Genomic DNA, 19,400 nt, shown 5'->3' on the forward strand with positions numbered 1-19,400 from the left:
TTTAAAATTTTTTTAATTCTTTGTCAAACATCCAAATATAAGACAATGCTTGGATGTTTGCACACTTATACCTGCTGCTTTGTCTTGAAATGTTATTGCTCTTTTTTCTGTCTGTCCATGTAGTGACAGATAATTTAATATAATATTAAACACTGTCATCTTTATAGTACTTTACCAGTAACAGCACAGCGGGCAAAGGTGTATTTCTGCGGATGTGAATCATGGAAAAGATAGGGGGCCAGTGGCCCTCCCTGGCTCCCACGAACAGCATCCTGCAACACAAACAGTAAGCCTTACAATCAGGCTGTTAGCAGTCATTCTTTGCTGCTTTAAAGCACACACAGAAATGACAATAATAACCTTTCTGTGCCCAGATTACCTCGGTGACCCAAAGAAGCCACCGTTAAGTGCTCCAAGGCAGGATAGGGCCACAAGAATGGGAATCACAGATGCCAATCCCTGGAGAGCACGGTTCGCAAACGTCTGCAGAGATACAGACACAGGATTGGTACCAACATTTAAACATACAATACATGTATTTCTCATGATTTTACTGTTAAATGCAGGTGCTCTACACTATCACTGACCACAGCCACAGCATCAGAAAGCAGCAGCTCAACGGGAGTCATCATGGTATAGTAGGCCACATTAACAAGCACATAAAAGATCGTCACAGTCACCATGGAGAGGATTATTGCCAGTGGGATGGTTCTAACAAGACAGGGCACACGCAGAGAGATATAATAGTATTTTCAAGGCAACATGGTTTTTAAAAATTAAATTGAGTGGAGCAGATGTCAGATGTAAAATACCTATTTGGGTTTATGACCTCTTCTGTGACAAAGTTCAGATAAAACCTAAAGGAAAAAGGAAAAGCCCGTCCACACAACATACAGTTCTATGACTTTTAGAATATACTGCCACAAAGAGTAAAGAACCATGATAAAAGAAGACAATAACGAGTTTTGATTTTAAGCCAGGGTTGCTACTGCAGTACAGGTGCTGGTCATATAATTAGACCATCATCAAAAAGTTGATTTATTTCAGTAATTCCATTCAAAAAGTGAAACATGGATATTATATTCATTCATTCCACACAGACTGATATATTTCAAGTGTTTATGTCATTTAATTATGATGATTAAAACTGACAACTAATGAAAATCCCAAAATCAGTATCTCTGAAAATTAGAATATTACTTAAGACCAATAAAAAAAAAAAAAGGATTTTTAGAAATGTTGGCCAACTGAAAAGTATGAACATGAAAAGTATGAGCATGTACAGCACTCAATACCTAGTTGGGGCTCCTTTTGCCTGAATTACTGCAGCAATGCGGCGTGGCATGGAGTCAGTCAGTCTGTGGCACTGCTCAGGTGTTATGAGAGCCCAGGTTGCTCTGATAGTGGCCTTCAGCTCTTCTGCATTGTTGGGTCTGGTGTATCGCATCTTCCTCTTCACAATACCCCATAGATTTTCTATAGGGTTAAGGTCAGGTGAGTTTGCTGGCCAATTAAGAACAGGGATACCATGGTCCTTAAACCAGGTACTGGTAGCTTTGGCACTGTGTGCAGGTGCCAAGTCCTGTTGGAAAATGAAATCTGCATCTCCATAAAGTTGGTCAGCAGCAGGAAGCATGAAGTGCTCTAAAACTTCCTGGTAGACGGCTGCATTGACCTTGGACCTCAGAAAACACAGTGGACCAACACCAGCAGATTACATTGCACCCCAAACCATCACTGACTGTGGAAACTTTACACTGGACTTCAAGCAACGTGGATTCTGTGCCTCTCCTCTCTTCCTCCACACTCTGGGACCTTGATTTCCAAAGGAAATGCAAAATTTACTTTCATCAGAGAACATAACTTTGGACCACTCAGCAGCAGTCCAGTCCTTTTTGTCTTTAGCCCAGGCGAGACGCTTCTGACGCTGAAACCCATGTCTTGCGTACGTCTGTGCGTGGTGGTTCTTGAAGCACTGACTCCAGCTGCAGTCCATTCTTTGTGAATCTCCCCCACATTTTTGAATGGGTTTTATTTCACAATCCTCTCCAGGGTGCGGTTATCCCTATTGCTTGTTTTTCTACCACATCTTTTCCTTCCCTTCGCCTCTCTATTAATGTGCTTGGACACAGAGCTCTGTGAACAGCCAGCCTCTTTAGCAATGACCTTTTGTGTCTTGCCCTCCTTGTGCAAGGTGTCAATGGTCGTCTTTTGGACAGCTGTCAAGTCAGCAGTCTTCCCCATGATTGTGTAGCCTACAGAACTAGACTGAGAGACCTTTTAAAGGTCTTTGCAGGTGTTTTGAGTTAATTAGCTGATTAGAGTGTGGCACCAGGTGTCTTCAATATTGAACCTTTTCACAATATTCTAATTTTCTGAGATACTGATTTTGGGGTTTTCATTAGTTGTCAGTTATAATCATTAAAATTAAAAGGAATGAACACTTGAAATATATCTGTGTCTGTGTGGAATGAATGTATACATTATACAAGTTTCACTTTTTGAATGGAGTTACTGAAATAAATCAACTTTTTGATGATATTCTGATTATATGACCAGCACCTGTAAATTATTGCTTACCATCCACCGTAGGCATATAGGCCATTATAGAAGGCCAGTGGCAGTCTATCCAGTGTTAATGAGTCAATCTCAAATCCATTCTGGAAATTCTCAGTTTTTCCTGAAGAAGATGCAGAGAAAGAGAATAACTGAATAATATCAACAATGTCATTTGACAGGACCTAAATGTTGGAAATCCACCTGCATTCTCAGGTGTCACTCTCACATCTTCCCACCTTTGGCCAGCGCAATGATACCAGGGACGATAATGAGGACCAGAGCAAACATCTTAATGAAAGTCAAGGTGACCTGAGTGCGAGAGGCCAAGGTCACACTCCAGCAGTTGACTGCCACGACAAATGCTACAGAGGCACAAAGACAAACAACTGGTAAAAGAAAATCTATCCATTTGCACTACATGGACATATAGAGTAGTATAATAGTATAGTGAATTGAAGGAGGAGGTATAAAATCACTCACTCACTCCGAGGATGCTGACAAGCTTGATTAGCACCATGGGAGCAGCACAAGGTGCATAGAACGGCTCCACCACATAGCGGCCAAAAGCCAGAGAGACATAGGAAGCTACAGCTGGCCTGGGAATAGTAAATATGCTTGTCATGTGGTGTGATTTAAGATTAAGTCAGAACAGACAGGACAAAACGAAACTAACCTACCTGATGAATAAGAACTCAACCCAGAGTCGTAAAAAGGCAGGCAGTGGCCCCAGTGTCTCCAGTAGATAAGTGTAGTGGCCCCCTGATTTTTTAAAACTGGTGCCCAGTTCAGCATAGCACAGGGCCCCTAATGGAACAGAGCAGACCAGGGAAGATTATGAAATGTAATTCAACTTTTAAAATGTGGATCATCCTCAAATTTATGTTGGAATTCAAACATTATACAAAGATAAAGACTGTACAATATACAATGCAGCTTGTTTTAGCAATGTTGCTCTTCAAATGCTATTGTCAGGCTATCATTCACACAGTGACCTAGAAAGATATGGATTGCCATAAAATTTGGTACACACATTCATGCCCCCACAGGATAAATCCTTATAACTGTTAATCCCCTGCCCTTTCATCTACCACCATCAGGTCAAAGTTTTAATTTGTCCAATACTTTGTTTTCTGGCCAAATACCTGCAAAACAACATACATTTCAATCAGCATCACTTTGAGTGTAGTGCTAAATAGCTAAATAGGGGAAATGTTTGCAAGTTAACATGCTAAACTAATATAGTGAAGATAGTACAAATTTTACCTGCTTAATATCAGCATGTTAGCATTGTCATTGTGAGCATATTAGCATGCTGATGTTTGTATTTAGCTCAAAGTACAGCCTCACAGAGTTACTATCATGACTGTAGACTCTTCTCTTGTGTGACTTGTGAACAACTTGCAGCTAATTGGTCCAGTTTAATGTTGGGTAACCAAGCAGGAACCTCTGGGTCTGAAATGTGAAATGAATGCAGAAGTGCCTTAAATCTGAATTATTTCTGATGGCCAGCAAGTCAGATTTTATAGAACAAAATGACCCTACTTCTTATATGATTTATTACCTCAGTAAACACATTCCTAATGAGTTTATGGTCTCAATTGCTAGTTTCATAACTTATTCAACACATCATGATGTTCATTTTGTAAATTATGGTCCTATTTATAATTATGATTTAGGGCATGGCTACCTTGTGATTGACATGTCACTACCACGGTCGGCAACCTGTCGGTTGTAACAACACATATTCCTCCCCAGCTCCACCCTCAGGTCCAAACATTGGCACTTCTAGTTCCAAAAAACAAGATGGTGACCAACATGGCTTCGAAACTGTAGTCCACAAACCAATGGGTGATGTCACTTTTTTAATACAGGCTATGTGGAGTGTAAAGCGTGCCAACAGATAACTATACAAATTTCAGTGATTAATTATTACAATTAATAATTTAATAAACTGATGGATTGAGTAATCAGATGTACACTTACGTGATGCTATCCAAAAAGTTGACTAATTACCAAATTTGACAATTAATAATTTTATGTAATTATTCTATATTATAGGATAAAAATACTAAAAATTTGCTTTAAAATGATTCAAAATATGCGTTGAAGGCTTTACAGGTTTTTTTTCTGTTCCATATTGTGTTTTCTTGTCATATTCTGGCACACACTGTACCAAACACATACAGTAACTGAACAACCAACAATATAAAAACCAGTTCAAGTGACACATAGAAATTAACAATAACAATGTTTTACCAAGACAGCAAAGATAAATTATACCATCAACCATCTTACCAAACATGGAGAGGACCCCACACAGCGCCCACACCAGCAGAGACAGCCCCACGCTGCCACTGTTCATCAGGACTCCCTTGGGTGCAATGAAGATCCCACTGCCCACCACTGTGCCAATGATGAAGGACACCGCAGACAGCAGGCCAATCTCTCTCCGAAGGTGCACCACCTCCTCTTCTGTCTTCTCCTTCTTGTCATCGTCCTCTTTCTTCATTTGTGTCCCTTCCATTTCTCTGTGGCTGTAGGTTCCACTTGGACACCTCAAACTGACCACACTTAGTCTCATTAATTCTGTTTACATCAACAGTGTATATTAGTCCTATTAAGTTCTTACCTCTTTGTTATCTCCTTTTGAGAATGTTGTCTGATGTTGCTCAACAACAAAAACAGATGCAAAATCCTTTCTGCTACTCCCACTGATGCTTTTCCCAAAACACCAATCGACAGTCCTCTTTGTGCTTCCTGTTAACCCTTCTGGATCCACATTTGTGGCAGCGGAGTCGATGTGCATGAAGTTGTGGTAGGAAAAGACAACACTGGCCTCAACATGGCCCCCTCTCTTGCAAACTTATCCTTCATGTTTTTCTCCCCTCATTGGCTCTTACCCCACGCCCCTTGCCTTAGCAGGGAACAAAGCCAGCACTCTTCCAAGCTTTAGCAAGTAATTACTGCAGTTTGAAGGCTCAACGCTTTCCTGCATTGTGTTGGAATGTGTGCTTGTGCTCTCACATGTGTGTACAGCTTGACAGAGGCCTTTTGGGCTCTGGGGATAAAGGGTCAGGGTGTTGTAGAGACAGCTGCACAGACTGCAGGAGGGCTACTTTGAATAACAACAGACATTTTCAAACTCTGTTTTACAGAATGTAAACTGTTTTGATTTTGGATTCCTTTATTTCGGTCATTCTTTGTGTCATCTTTCATGTACATGTGGCTTCAGCTGACCCGCAAATAGTTGTGCAATATTTCTGCAAAGATCAAACAGACCTCAGACCAGCTTAGTATGGGAGGCAACAGAAATATAATTGCAGGCCACTCTTCTAGCTTGTTTTTCCTTATTTTCACTTGAATGAACGCTGTATGGATGTCAGATTCACTTCATCAGTGGCAGCTCTGCTTGTTAAAATTCCTTCACACACAGTACATATCAAGAATTTCCTCTGGTTAAGATTTATGAAGTGTGAACAGCTGCTTCTGCAGTCAGATGATTGGAGATGTTATTTAGATTCAAAGCTAAATGCTAGACTATGGGATTTCATTTCTGGTATTTTATGACTCTCATGTGTCTAGGATTCAGCATAACAGGATCATATGATGTTGTTATGTTGGAAGGTCACAAAAGTGAGAGATGCAGAAATGGGGGATGACATTCTGCTAAACAAATCCTGGCTTTAGAGCTTACATTTTTCTTGCAATACAATACAATACAATACAATACATATTCAAGCAGTTATGGCATACAGTTTGTTATGTAATGAAATATGATGATAAAGCACAGAGTTCGGACACAATAACATAACATAACATAATAAATATGTACCAAGACATTCAGCCCTTCATACAATCCAGGAGAGCCATGACTACAATTACTAGTTGCTGCTTCTTAATATCCTGCTACATTACACCCAAGAGAAGATGGATATAATAAATGATGTTGTTTTTATGTTTTTGCATATATTTTTGTTCTTCTATTCATGTTTTAGAAACCTATTATTGATATTTCCTTCCTGTGCTACGTCATGATATATCTTTAAATTCTTGACTGTGCTCATTAAATACTACTAGACAAGACAATTTGAATTCACACACACACACATATATACACACACACACACACACACACACACACATATATATATATATATATATCTATATATATATATATATATATGTAGATTTGGAGATGCATTGCCTTTCAAGATTTACTATGTTGCACTTTGTACAACACTTTGACAACGGTAGATTGAGACGGTAGATTACAAGTCGTATTATAATATCAGAGGGAAACAACCCAAAAAGTTGCATTCTGAAATTAATTTTTGTCAACATTTCACACTTAGAAATTAACGTAATCATCTGATTCTTGGTTTAGTTACCCCATTATCATGTTATGTGTCTTTTGGACAGCTCAGTGTAGATTTCTTAACAAGTTTACTGATGGGTAGGCATTATGTATATATAGTAGTTCTACATGTTCATAATAGTAACAACAACAAAAAAGAAGTAGCTTATTTGATTTGTTAATTGACTGGAAAATAAATGGCCGCTAATTTGATAATTGATTAATTGTTCGATCCATTCATCAAGCAAAAGTATCATACATTTTCTGGTTCCAGCTCCTCCAATGTGAAGATTTGCTGCTTCCTACTGTATTGTATGCATAGGATACATTACTTTGAGCAGATGTTGTGTCCATCCCCTGTAGAATCATCTTGATGTTTCTCTCCATTTTACCAGCAGAAGGAACTAAACTATTTGTCTTGCTGAAGGATTTAATTTACTCGACACTGGATGCACTTTGTTTTCTTTCCAGAAGATGGCGGCCTCAAACTATATATCAATTATCTATCGCTAAGACTCAGAATTACTGATTACCCATCTCTGCCAGGGAAGGCCCTGGGACACCTAGCACATCACCCTGTGCCCTGGGCAGGTCTGAATTTAGCCCCTTTCTCAGCAGGTAACCCTGCTGCAAGCTCATACACCCAGCCCAGGGGATGTGAGACCAACTCCCCTGCTGTTTTCCACCTGACCTCCCAAGATCCCTGCCCAGTCAAGTGGAGGCCATACCAGCCTCAACCGCTCACTCCAGACTGTTTCTCCCATATGGTCATCTCACATGGAATAGAATACAAATGGAATATGCCCTGACATTTCCCATGAGCCATTCACAGGAAGGTCCCTGAGGTTTTTTCCGTTTTGTAAATCACTAAATGTTAAAATGGGGTTTGAGAAGTACACAAAGGCTTCACAAGAAATTGAGAAACAGTTGAATTTTAAATTACTATTATTTACCACAGTAGCTATCCCAAAATACTATGTACAGGAATGATCATGTTAATAACGGAATTCATTCTCACTGTGCTTTTGATACGTATACATTTAAATAATAACAACAGCTGACATCTGAACAGACTGGCGACCTGTCCAGGGTGTACCTCGCCTTTTGCCCATAGCAGCTGGGATTGGCTCCAGCCCCCCGCGACCCTGTACGCAGGATAAGCGGTTGACAATGGTGGGTGGGATGGACATCTGAACAGATGGCTCTCTGATTGAAATGGGTTTGGATTTGACATTAAAACAGTTTATAACCTTTGTTGGGGATCTATAATAAAATAAACACACTGAGGGGTTAACATTATTATTCTTTCTCCCTGTGGGTTATCCCTCTCAAGGTAAATAAGGAGAGAAAAGTCATTCTCCATACCGCCCTCATGGAGACATTGCCCTTGGCAACCAGCTGAGGTCTTTGCATGCATGGAACAAGTCCTGGTGTCTTGAATTCCCCCAATTACAAACTCTATTATCACATATAATGTGTGTGTGTGTGCCCCTGTCCTGGGAATTAATTAACCCTCACACACAGACTCACACACACACACACACACACACACACACACACACCCACACACACACACACATATGCAAACCTAACAGCACTTGAGAATTCAGTGATATGGAAACACCCAAAAACAAATGCTCATACACACACATACATATCAGGTGGTGCTTTCTTAGCAAGACAGAGTAAACACGCTCTGTCCTTTTGTAGAGACACACAAGGTAATTGAATGTTTGTGGGGTTAAGACAGTTCCTGCAAATTAAGTACAGAGGAAAAGTCCGATTTAGTCACTTGATTCCTCACCTTGACTGCCTGGATTTTAAATGCGCTCCTATTTCTTAAATATATTTGCTGGTGATGGAGGATGAAGGACTTGAAATTTTAGGAATTTTACCCCTTTTTGTAGACCATTGCTGGTGCCTTTGTTGAGTATTTTATTTTGTCTGACAATTTTGTGTTTTTTGGATGTTCCATGGCATGGTCTCACACACACAGACACACCTCACCTTACAGAGTGTTTCAAATATGTTTCAAAATTGTGTTGGGTGTGGGGAATAGGATCAATACATTTGATGACATACACATGATGGATGAGGTTGGGTGATAAAAACAGAGATCAAACCAATCGACAGGTGAAAACACTGGAGCATGCTGTGTAATTAATTAGCTAACAGTGCTTTCAGAAATTACAGCTCTGCCCAAGCAACACAGACAAAAAGAAGTGACCAAAATGTAGTAGAAGCCATGATGTGCTGTTTTTCAACTTTGCATTTTGTGGTGTGCTTCGCTGCAAATTTGACACCATTGGTTCTTTAGCCTGTAAGCAAACAAGAAAGGCTGTAATTCAAAAGCCTTCTTTGGGATTTAAAGGTCTTCTCAGTATCTGAACTGTAAATAAACACCAATGGCTCTGTAGCGTGGTGATATAGACCCGCACTGTCCAGAAGCCAAGAAGCTAAGAACCTGGATTTAAAAAATAGAAAAGAGAACAATACATCATCCCTGTCTGACTCAGCGGCTCCCAGAAGGAAATCTCTTTCTCTCCTGCTTTCTCTTCTCTCTGTTTCATGCTCTCGTTTTCGCTTCACTTACAGACACACATCCTGAGCGTTTTGAGTTCTGGACCCACATTAATACCTGTCTGCAGGGTGTGTGGTAAATTATCTTAGGACTGGGCTCTATACCAGTAATACGGCAAGTTTATGGGAGACTGAATACTATGCAAAATGACCAACCCAGTTTCAGGTTATGAAGGATTTGGGTCTTTCTAATGGGTCAGTTGCTTATGCGTTTGGAATAATGACCCTGACAATGCTGATTATATTAAGCAATATAGAGCTAGCTTGTTTTTTGTCCACTAATAACCAAGTGAGGTTATTTTTATTCTTTGTTCTTTGTTATCTGCTCCTGTGTCTCCAGGAGAATGTCGCCACAGCTGGTAATGTTAAATTTGCAATATTTAGAGAATCATTTTAATGTCTTTACAATCTAATTGTTAATACACGACAACCTGATAACTCAGATCTACAATGCTGCACTGTCAGTGAAATAGGTTTGCACTAATGTCACGTAACAAGCTAGCAGGGTAATTTTGTTATCTTTAATATCAACTCAGTATAATGTTAACATTTTCAAGGCATTAGGTATTACTGGAATTAATTAAAAGCTTTGCTGCTCTACGTAATTCACTGATTGTTTGCAGTAGTTATCTAATTAGCTAATGATTACCCATAGCTTAGGCAGTAACCAGCTGTTTCTCGATAAAAAACTTGAGTAGCAGAGTTAGAGTGGCGTTATGTAGCCACTTTTAGATCTCTGCCCCAGTGAAACAGTCTCAGTCCAAATGCTAGAACTTGCAAACAAACTTGTCTAGCAGTCACATCTGAGTCAACCATCAACCTGTACTATTATGCTACAATTAATTCAATTAAACAAAGATAAAAGTTATTGTTTATGGAGCCAGGGAACGATTGAAAGTCAGTGCTCTGCTTCAATCTGTAATGTCAAGAACCACAAATCAAGCCAGAAATCTTGGTGTAGTCATGGACTCAGACCTGAATTTAAGGAGCCACATTAAGACAATTACAAAGTCAGCCTACTATCACCTGAAGAATATATCAAGGATTAAAGGACTTATGTCTCAGCAAGACCTGAATAAACTTATCCATGCATTTATCTTCATTCGACTCAACTACTGTAACAGCGTCCTTCCAGGGCTCCCTAAGAAATCCATCAGACAGCTGCAGCTGATTCAGAACGCTGCTGCTCGAGTCCTCACTAAGACCAAAAAGGTGGATCACATCACTCCAGTTCTGAGGTCTTTACATTGGCTTCCTGAATGTCAACGACAACAATACAATACCCAAAAGACAACAGTACAAGCAAGAAAACATTGAAAAGACCAAAATATGCGTTTAAGATAAATACAAAATAAGTAAAATAGAATAAAATAAAAGGGATAAAATAAAGTCAAATAAAATCGGGAAAGGCTCTTCTATAAAAGTATGTTTTAAGAAGGGACTTAAAAGAGTTCACTGACTCAGTCGACCTGATTTCCTCGGGCAGGCTGTTCCAGAGCCTCGGGGCCCTGACAGCAAACGCTCTGTCCCCTTTAGTTTTCAGTCGAGACAACAGACCTCTGCCCGAGGATCTCAAGGCACGTGCTGGTGCGTATGGGACTAAAAGGTCAGAAATATAACAAGGCGAGAGGCCATGAAGAGCTTTAAAAGTGATCAATAAAATTTTAAAGTCAATTCTAAAACACACTGGGAGCGGGTGTAATGAAGCTAAAATAGGAGTAATGTGGTCATATTTCTTTGTTCTGGTTAAAAGCCTGGCAGCTGAGTTCTGGACAGTCTGGAGTCGATCAGTAGATTTTTGGGTTAAACAAGTGAAAAGGCTGTTGCAATAATCCAGGCGTGATGAGATGAAGGCGTGTAAAATGGTCCAGGCGTGATGAGAACAAGGCATGTAAAATGGTCTCGGTGTCCTTAAAAGTTAACATAGGTCGAATTTTTGCTATATTTCTAAGTTGATAAAAACATGATTGAACAAGCTTTGTGGTGTGCTGCTCGAAATTTAAATTACTATCAATAATACCATTGCTTTTAATTAAATATTTACACGGTGAGAAATGAGTAGATAACTGAGTGAAAAGATAAAGAGAGTGAGATTGAACAGAGTGAAGGAAGTGGTCTTAAATCTCGCACTGGAGTGATTTGCATGAACCTCTGTCCACCTGTAAACACGCAAGTGGGTCCAGAGTATGACTGGATCAAAGTGGCCTGCGGACAGACATGTCCTGGTTTCTCTGTAGTGTCCGAGGGTTTTTGGAGTTTCAGTGGACCCAAAGATTGCTGGACCTGAATACAGACTAGCTAGAGAGAGTAGATTAAGTGTACTTAATCTACTGTGTAGTGTAACTCTTTTAACCCTGATTGTACACTGCACTGTAACTTTTATTATATTTTAATGTATATTTTTTCAATTTCCCTATGTTGCTTTTAAACTTTTTTATATTTCCCTGTTGCTTTTATTTTTTTTATGTAAAGCACTTTGAATTACCTTGTTGTTCAAATGTGCTATACAAATAAACTTGCCTTGCCTTACAAGTTGCACGCTGTGGCCAGCACTTACAAATACAGAATGTCAAATTCCTTGGCAGCAGATGGAGTGGTGGGTCGCTGTCTAAAAGCACTAAATGGGCAGTTCTGTCTGACTGATCGATTTATTAATTTATTAAAAAGAATGCTTAAGTATTATGTCCTCAGTAGATCATTTGCTGACACTCTATTTTAGGTCTATAAAGGGACAATAAGAAAGATGTTTCCTGCCCAATAGTGCAAAATGAATTGACACTGATGAAATTGAGTTATTAACCGACACTAATGTGATTTCTCTTTCAAAATTCACAATCTGGCAACTGATAATAATTTCACGACATTCCCTTAAATTAAATAAAGTTGGGGGAAATAACAAACTCATTTTGCTTTGTGTCATATTTCCACAAATTTCCTGATTCATTTTAATGACATTAGGTTTAGAACCAGCAGAGATGAGATAAACCTCAATGCCTGGTATTCTCATTCTCATCTCTCTGTCTTGTTGTTGCTATGATATACCCTTCTTCCAATTAGAGGTGACTCAGACAGTAGAGCTTGTGTCATCAGGCAGGTAGATTGCCCCATGTGTTTCACAATGCAGTGAAAGCTCTGACAGAGTCATAGATAGTGTATATATGTGGTTAAAACCACCTTCAATCATGTGACTGCTTTTGCCCACATCTTAGTTTGATTAAGATTACACCCATGCCCTTATATAGGTTACAATAATAAATGGAAACTTTTGTCTTAATTATGTTGCAGCACTGCATCAGTAAATCACTAAATGGCAAATGGTTTGTACTTGTATAGCACCTTTCTAGTCTCCCGATCACTCAAAGCACTTTACACTACATGTCATATTCACCCACTCACACACTGATGGTAGTGACTGCCATGCAAGGTGCAGAAAACAGAAATCAATTCAACCACCGACAGCACAGCCATTGGGAGCAATTTCGGGTTCAGCTTGCCCAAGGACACTTTGACATGCAGACTGGAAGAGCCAGGAATCAAGCAGCCCCAACCAACCAACCAACAATCACCATGAAAAATCTGATTCAAGTGCAAAGTCAGTGTTCATCATAATTAATAACACAATTAATAATTTATCACCTTCACTGTGGAATGACTGGCTGGCATTGGCTGCAATCACTTGTTGTGAATTCATGTTGCTGTCATGAATGGCACCATGAATAATGGATGTAACTGTCATGTTTAAATATTTGCACTTTTAAAAACATATTTCAGCGTCATCATCAGTCACTACAAGAGCCTCAGTATGGCACCATCACCAGGTCCTTTATATATTCCTGTAATCCTAAATGCATCTGTTATTCAATGCTATAGTCTCACAAAATAGATTGCTGTCATCTTAGAAATCAACTGTCTTGCCCTGCAGATGATTCATGTCACCAGAATATGTCTATGTATCCTGACAGCCTTGTTCAATTCAGAACTGTAGTCTACATACATATTTTTTAAATATTAAGGCTCTCTCTTTTCCCCTTCCTAAATTGAAATAAAAGAAATAGTTGTTATAATAATAATAATAATAATTTTGTAGCAATTTAACCCTTCCTAGTTAGCATAAGCACAATATATAAATAACATTGTTGTAAGCAGACCTAAACTATGTAGTGTTTATTTACTATCACAGCTATACAGCATGCAACATTGATGTAGTTTTGAACACATTTATCAACTGTTAAAAAACCTTCTACACGTGTATAAAATGTATAGTTTTCAAACATATCTCGCTGTTGCTGTCACCAACATGTATTGGGAAGTCCTAAAAGCTGTTACAGATGTAATCATAACAACTACTGTACTTGCATGTTCCACCCACTGTACAGTTCTGTTTCATCACCTGAGCTACAGCGCCTGCTATGGAACTGTGTACCACTAAAATGCCAGCAGGAAATGTACTGCGAGAACAGCATAATGCTTTATGGCACCACATCACACCAACAAAACTCTTCAGCAAGAAAGCTACAAGAAGAAGCAACAAGTACAGAATGTACAATGTAAGTTCTTTGGAAGAGGCTATAGCTCGGTATTCTCAGTGTGGATATCATGGCAGAGGCTACGAAGAGACAGAAGAAGACTAGGAAAAAGCAAGAAAGAGAAAAAGAGAGTGACTGAGCAAGCAACCAGACATGAGCTAAAGATGCAGGACAGACGCCGAGATGGCCTTCTTGCTGTTGGACTAGTAAGTAATAACCTATTAGCTGGCTTGTTATGTCTTGGTGATGCTTGAGGTTTGCCCATGTTAGCAAAATTGTCAACTTCAGCAAAACCAGCCAGTGGTTTCACAGACAGAGGTGTAGCCACTAGCTATAAATTTCAAGTTGATGTTAGCACACTAACTAGATAACACAATTGGACATCTGTAACGTTAGTGTAAGTGCTCTTGTTGCTGTCTAGCTTTGTGGGCTAGCTTGCCACCCAAGTTTCAAGCAACATTATGCTGCTGCTGGTGGAGAAAAGCACCGGTGTCGTGCCAGAGCCGGGTGAGTGGGCAACATAACTGGGCTCAGTTGGTGGAGGAAGCTACAAAGAGAAAAAGAGAGTGCCCAAGCAAGAGGCTCATTGGCAAAAGCTTTGTGTAATATAAGGCTAAGACACAGAGCTGGCATTTTTATGTTAACAAGTAATATTAGCTGGTTTGCTATGTCTTGTGTTGTTTTGATGTTTCACAGGGTTTGCAAAGTTGTCAACTTGCTAGTTTTTGATCATAAGTAATGTAATCATAACAAATGCACATGCACGGCTGTGAACTGCATTCACGGTAGGGGTTAAAACTAATTCTCATTCAACAGATATTGATTTAGTCTGAGTGAAACTATAGGGGTGGCAGACTTGTCTCTGCTACTCTCTCCCCATGCTGCCAATGTGCTAAGCTATAAGTAATGTTGTCTGGCTAGAATTCAAGGCGTACACTTGCATTGTAAAACACTGCAATAAAAATTGACATAAAGTGCTGTGATTAAAATCAGGCTGTCCAAACAAGCATCAAGCTTAGTTCAGCCTTCCAGCTTTTAGCACAGAAGCGGTTTCTATTCTCTTTCATATCATTTAATTTAGATAGTAATTTGCCTCAGAAGTGGGTTGATTCACTACAAGAACACATAGAGAGGCAGACAGTACACCATGACATTCTGTTTTTGTGATTCTGGCAAGCTTTTATTACTGTGCTGTCTTTACACTGCATCTCCCAGAGATCACTTGTCAATGAAGCAGCATGTCTGCATGAGTAAACCTGAGAGAGGGGGAGGTGATGAGGCAAGAGGGCAGATGAGCCAAAGGGGGCAAAGGAACAGACATGATGATTTTTAAAATTTAAATTTTTACTTCACTGGACTACTGACAGCCAACGTAGAGCTGCAGTCAGTCAGTCATGACTCACACACCAGAATTGGATGCAGAAAGACTGTATAATTGATAAAATAATAATAATTATTATTATTATTAATTTATTTTTATTTTTTATTATTCTTATTCTTATTCTTATGTTAAATGCCATTTTGCTACAATTACACTTCACACACAAGCTGCGGCTGTGTTTGCGACCTGACCTTTCTTTTCTCCGTAAGAGGGAAGAATTTAGAAAGTAGCATGGCGCTGCGGGGAGCCCCCAGCTGCAGTAGTGCATGGATCATGCCTAATATTCATCCAGCCAGAGGAAACGATCACAAACCGTTCACAGCGTGTTGGTCGTACTAGCGACACAACCCGTGCTGGAGAGAGAGTGGGGCGGTCCTGCAGCGGACAGTCAGTGATCTTCCCTCTGGCTGGATGATGTCTGATGCTCCTGATTTTACACATGGATCCATGTTGATAGAGAAATATAGAAATTAATAGCAATAAAGCATGCTGTCAATATTTTAGAGACCCCCAAAATATCACAAATCATGCTTTTAGGGGAGCTGATGTCTTATTAAGGGGAGCTAAGCTACCCCTGGCTCCCCCCTAGTTTGCGCCCTGACCATCAGCACTTTTATCCTGGACCAAGGGTTCAGAGACCAGCTTAACCTTGACCATTATCAGCCTTAACCAGTAAGATATTTTTTAGACTCTGCTTAATGTCTGCTCCTAACTAAACCACGCAATGATTAAGGAAAGAAAAGGAGGTCAGAAAATGGTCATATGAATCATTTTTGCAACCTTCATTTGTAGCGGTTTTGGAACGCACTTGCAAAGAATGACATTCTGCCCTTAGGGAACGCTTATATGTGTCATTTTGGAAAGCACAACCTGTTTTGTGATCTAGCTTGGAGGACAGCTTGGGGATTCCAGCCAGAGATGTTCCATTTCTCAAACCTCTATGTTTGTTCCTCCCAACAGTTGCATCAAACCTTATTGAAGCTAATGCCAAGACTTTCATAATCCCTTAACTGAAAGAGACATTTGAAATCAAGTTTAAGCACATCTGAAAAAGCAACAGAATCACATTACATAATATTATTTCTGGCTTACTACTGACGTTTTCTGCTGTACATTTAATTTACCATAATGATTTCAGGTTTGTCACCATTTTACAGCAACTACAGTATCCAGTATGTGAACAGTATGTTTTTGTCAGAAACAACCATGGCTACATGTTCAAGTATGATATACTGCATGTGATTCACAACATGTATAGAGCTGGAAAACATATTGGATCCCTCTTATCCATGGCATCCCTCTTATCGATGTGGCTGTGGTTTCGACTGACTTTAAAACACCATCAGTGGTTATAAAATGTTTCCTTTTCTTCTGTCTCTTTAAAAGAGCTGATAGAGGCCAAAAATCAGCCCAGAAAATACAACATGCTGCCCAGTGAGGGAGTGAACCACTAATCTGTGATCTGCCCTCTAGAAGGGGTTTGAAGTGGTGTTGAGCAGATAGATGCATGAGAGTGCTGAGCAGATCTCACTGATGGATGACAATTGCAGGAGTCTCTCCCACAGCAGAGGCTTGGCCGACTGGGCTGCAGTCCAGCTCAGCGGGTGTGAACGGCCCCCACCGGAGCTGTCTGCTCCGTGACTTGCTTTATTTGCTCAGGTAAATCATATAAGAGAGAGTTTTGGCTCCTGTGAATGGATCTCTAAGGACAGTGTGGTTCTTTCACTCTGGATTAGACACAAATAACACTGTTAGTATAGTATAGTTTGTATCACTGTTCGTGGGGACAATATATGTATATATATATATTTAAATAATGTTGCTGAGGGTCTGAAGGTAGGCAGCACACCAAACCACTGTGAGGCATATGAGGGGGGAGGACATAATCTTTAAAAAATTTAAAAAACATACTGGACTCATAGTTTGAGAACAAGAGCCATTAACTGTTTGTGTATCAAATACATTGACCAGACACTGACAGACAACAGTGGTTATATTCAGTTGTTTAAATCAAAATTATTAGGGACAATTCAGTAGTCACTGGTCATAATCATTTCTGAAGTGGAGCAGTCAGCAGGGTGAGATGTGGTGGCTGGAGTCCGATGGCCACAGTTCAGGCTGAGAACTGTAAGGCGTTGTGCCGGGGCCAAGGCGTCTGTAGAGAACTCCAGGATTTGAGCTCAGAATTCAGAGAAACGATGCGTTCCTTCAGCTTTGAGACAGAAAGTGTCAAGCTCCACACAAAGTTAGTGCATTAAAATTATAAAAAGTCCACAAGTGGGTCAATAAAAGTGCGAGGAGCTAGGAGGACTGTTTAGCCCATCCACTAGGCTAAAAACAGCCCAGATAAGTTAGCAGCAGTGGAAGCATCAGGGTTAAGTTGGGGGCTATAGTTTTTGGTAACTTAAGTATAGCAGATATTTTCGTGTCCGAACCCTAAAGCTCTATTACCCATTGGAACAATCAGCATTTCTCAGTATAGGGTCTCCAACGATGCAAATGTTCCAGCTTTAATGTTTTACAATACTCTACTAAACAGGGATGTTACAGTACAAGACTGTTATTTAACAAAAAAACTTTAATTTCTGGGTTTTTTTTCGATTTTTCTTTAATTTGTTTTGGCCCGGTATGGGCAACTACTCCCTCAAAGGCTTTATGAGAACAGAAAAATGTAACATGTCAATAAAATCTTTTGAAAACACTTGATGAGGGTTTCTGCATCTTTCTCATTGAAATATCCTGCATTATGTAATTGGCTCTAACATTGGGGATCAATACCGAAGTTTGCTGTTATTTCTCTTTTGAACACATCATATCCAGTGTTGTGCCTGTAAAGAAAAGGCCACTGTATTTGCATTCCTCTCAGCTCACTTCACATATTTCTGGACAGCTTGTGGAGAAACCTCCTGAGAGGCCGGGAAGGCAGGGATACAGCTGTGATGAGCGTCTGATGGGTGATTGACTGTGGCACTATTTTACCTAAAGGGTTGTGTACAGCTCATCTCAGTGTGCTCAATCAATGTAAATCTGTCTCGCCAGGGAATTTATGTCCACCATGATGAAGTGCTTTTCTTTACTGTGCTGCATTAATGTGACGGGACTGATGTAGTCAACAACACCATTTTCACTGTTTGCCAAGAATAATAAGCAAGACATACAGTAAGTCATATAATACACTATTGTTTGTCCAGTCCTTCATTGTCTATCTGTAGAACTCTAAATTAGTTACGTCTTCGAACATTACAGTATTTTTGTTTTCCCCCCTCACTTTTATTAAACGAATGTCTAACCTTGTGTAAGTTCATCTGATCCGCCACAGTGCTGTGCCAGTGTGCTCCTCTCCATAAAAAGCTGGCAGACTAAATGCTTTAGCGGAGAACCAGTTGCTAGGAGACACCTCCTCCCTGCCCTGCAGATGTCTGGGTTGCCCATTGTGAAAGTGTGTGTGTGTGTGTGTGTATGTGTGTGCTTGTGTGTGCGTTTGAGGAAGCAAGTGAAAGAGAGAGACAGTTTGATTCTGAATTCAGAGTAAAATGGCCTTTGCTGATTTACAAGCTCATTGTATAAATATGAATATCTGATTGCTCAGTTGCAGTTTTATATACAAATACAAACTCAGGTGCAAAATTATCTGTCTTACAGGAGTTGGTATTGTTTGTGCAAGATCATTGAAAAACTCAAGACGTGTCTCAAAATGTGTGGCCTTCAACAAGTAGTAGATGTTTCTTTACTTTCTCTTATGTGTTTGGAAATTTAATCTATTAGCAGCTGCAATGGTGGCAAAGAAAGAAACCCTAACCCATAAAAGGGTGAAGCCAAAACTCAATCAAAAATCAATTTTAAATCATGTAAACACAAAAGATGGACAAACCCTGACTTTATTGCCTTGTGAAATATCTTTCAATCTTTCAGTGACCATGACCATGGTTGCTTAAATATGAAAATGTGTTACATTAAATGAAGTCTGACTGAGATTAAATTAACTTTATACAATAGTAAC

General features: G+C 39.7%; 2 protein-coding genes across 2 annotated transcripts in view; one reads left to right on the forward strand and one right to left on the reverse strand.

The window, feature by feature from the left end:
- The window catches only part of si:ch73-352p4.8 (cystine/glutamate transporter), a 30,991-nt gene extending 25,640 nt beyond the window's left edge, over window positions 1-5,351 (reverse strand). Inside the window, exons 1-9 of the mRNA XM_046071761.1 lie at window positions 4,855-5,351; window positions 3,237-3,363; window positions 3,040-3,155; window positions 2,796-2,921; window positions 2,581-2,680; window positions 813-857; window positions 588-711; window positions 380-483; window positions 176-272 (exon numbers count right to left, since the gene is read on the reverse strand). Coding sequence (XP_045927717.1) covers window positions 176-272; window positions 380-483; window positions 588-711; window positions 813-857; window positions 2,581-2,680; window positions 2,796-2,921; window positions 3,040-3,155; window positions 3,237-3,363; window positions 4,855-5,140 — 1,125 coding nt within the window. The 5' untranslated portion in view covers window positions 5,141-5,351. The remainder of the gene's footprint in view (window positions 1-175; window positions 273-379; window positions 484-587; window positions 712-812; window positions 858-2,580; window positions 2,681-2,795; window positions 2,922-3,039; window positions 3,156-3,236; window positions 3,364-4,854) is intronic.
- Window positions 5,352-13,925: 8,574 nt separating this feature from the next.
- ppfia2 (PTPRF interacting protein alpha 2) overlaps window positions 13,926-19,400 on the forward strand; it is a 216,103-nt gene continuing 210,628 nt past the window's right edge. The window contains exon 1 of the mRNA XM_046072277.1: window positions 13,926-14,225. Coding sequence (XP_045928233.1) covers window positions 14,203-14,225 — 23 coding nt within the window. The 5' untranslated portion in view covers window positions 13,926-14,202. The remainder of the gene's footprint in view (window positions 14,226-19,400) is intronic.

This window comes from Micropterus dolomieu, linkage group LG16 (genome assembly GCF_021292245.1).
Source record: "Micropterus dolomieu isolate WLL.071019.BEF.003 ecotype Adirondacks linkage group LG16, ASM2129224v1, whole genome shotgun sequence".
NCBI classification, from domain to species: domain Eukaryota; kingdom Metazoa; phylum Chordata; class Actinopteri; order Centrarchiformes; family Centrarchidae; genus Micropterus; species Micropterus dolomieu.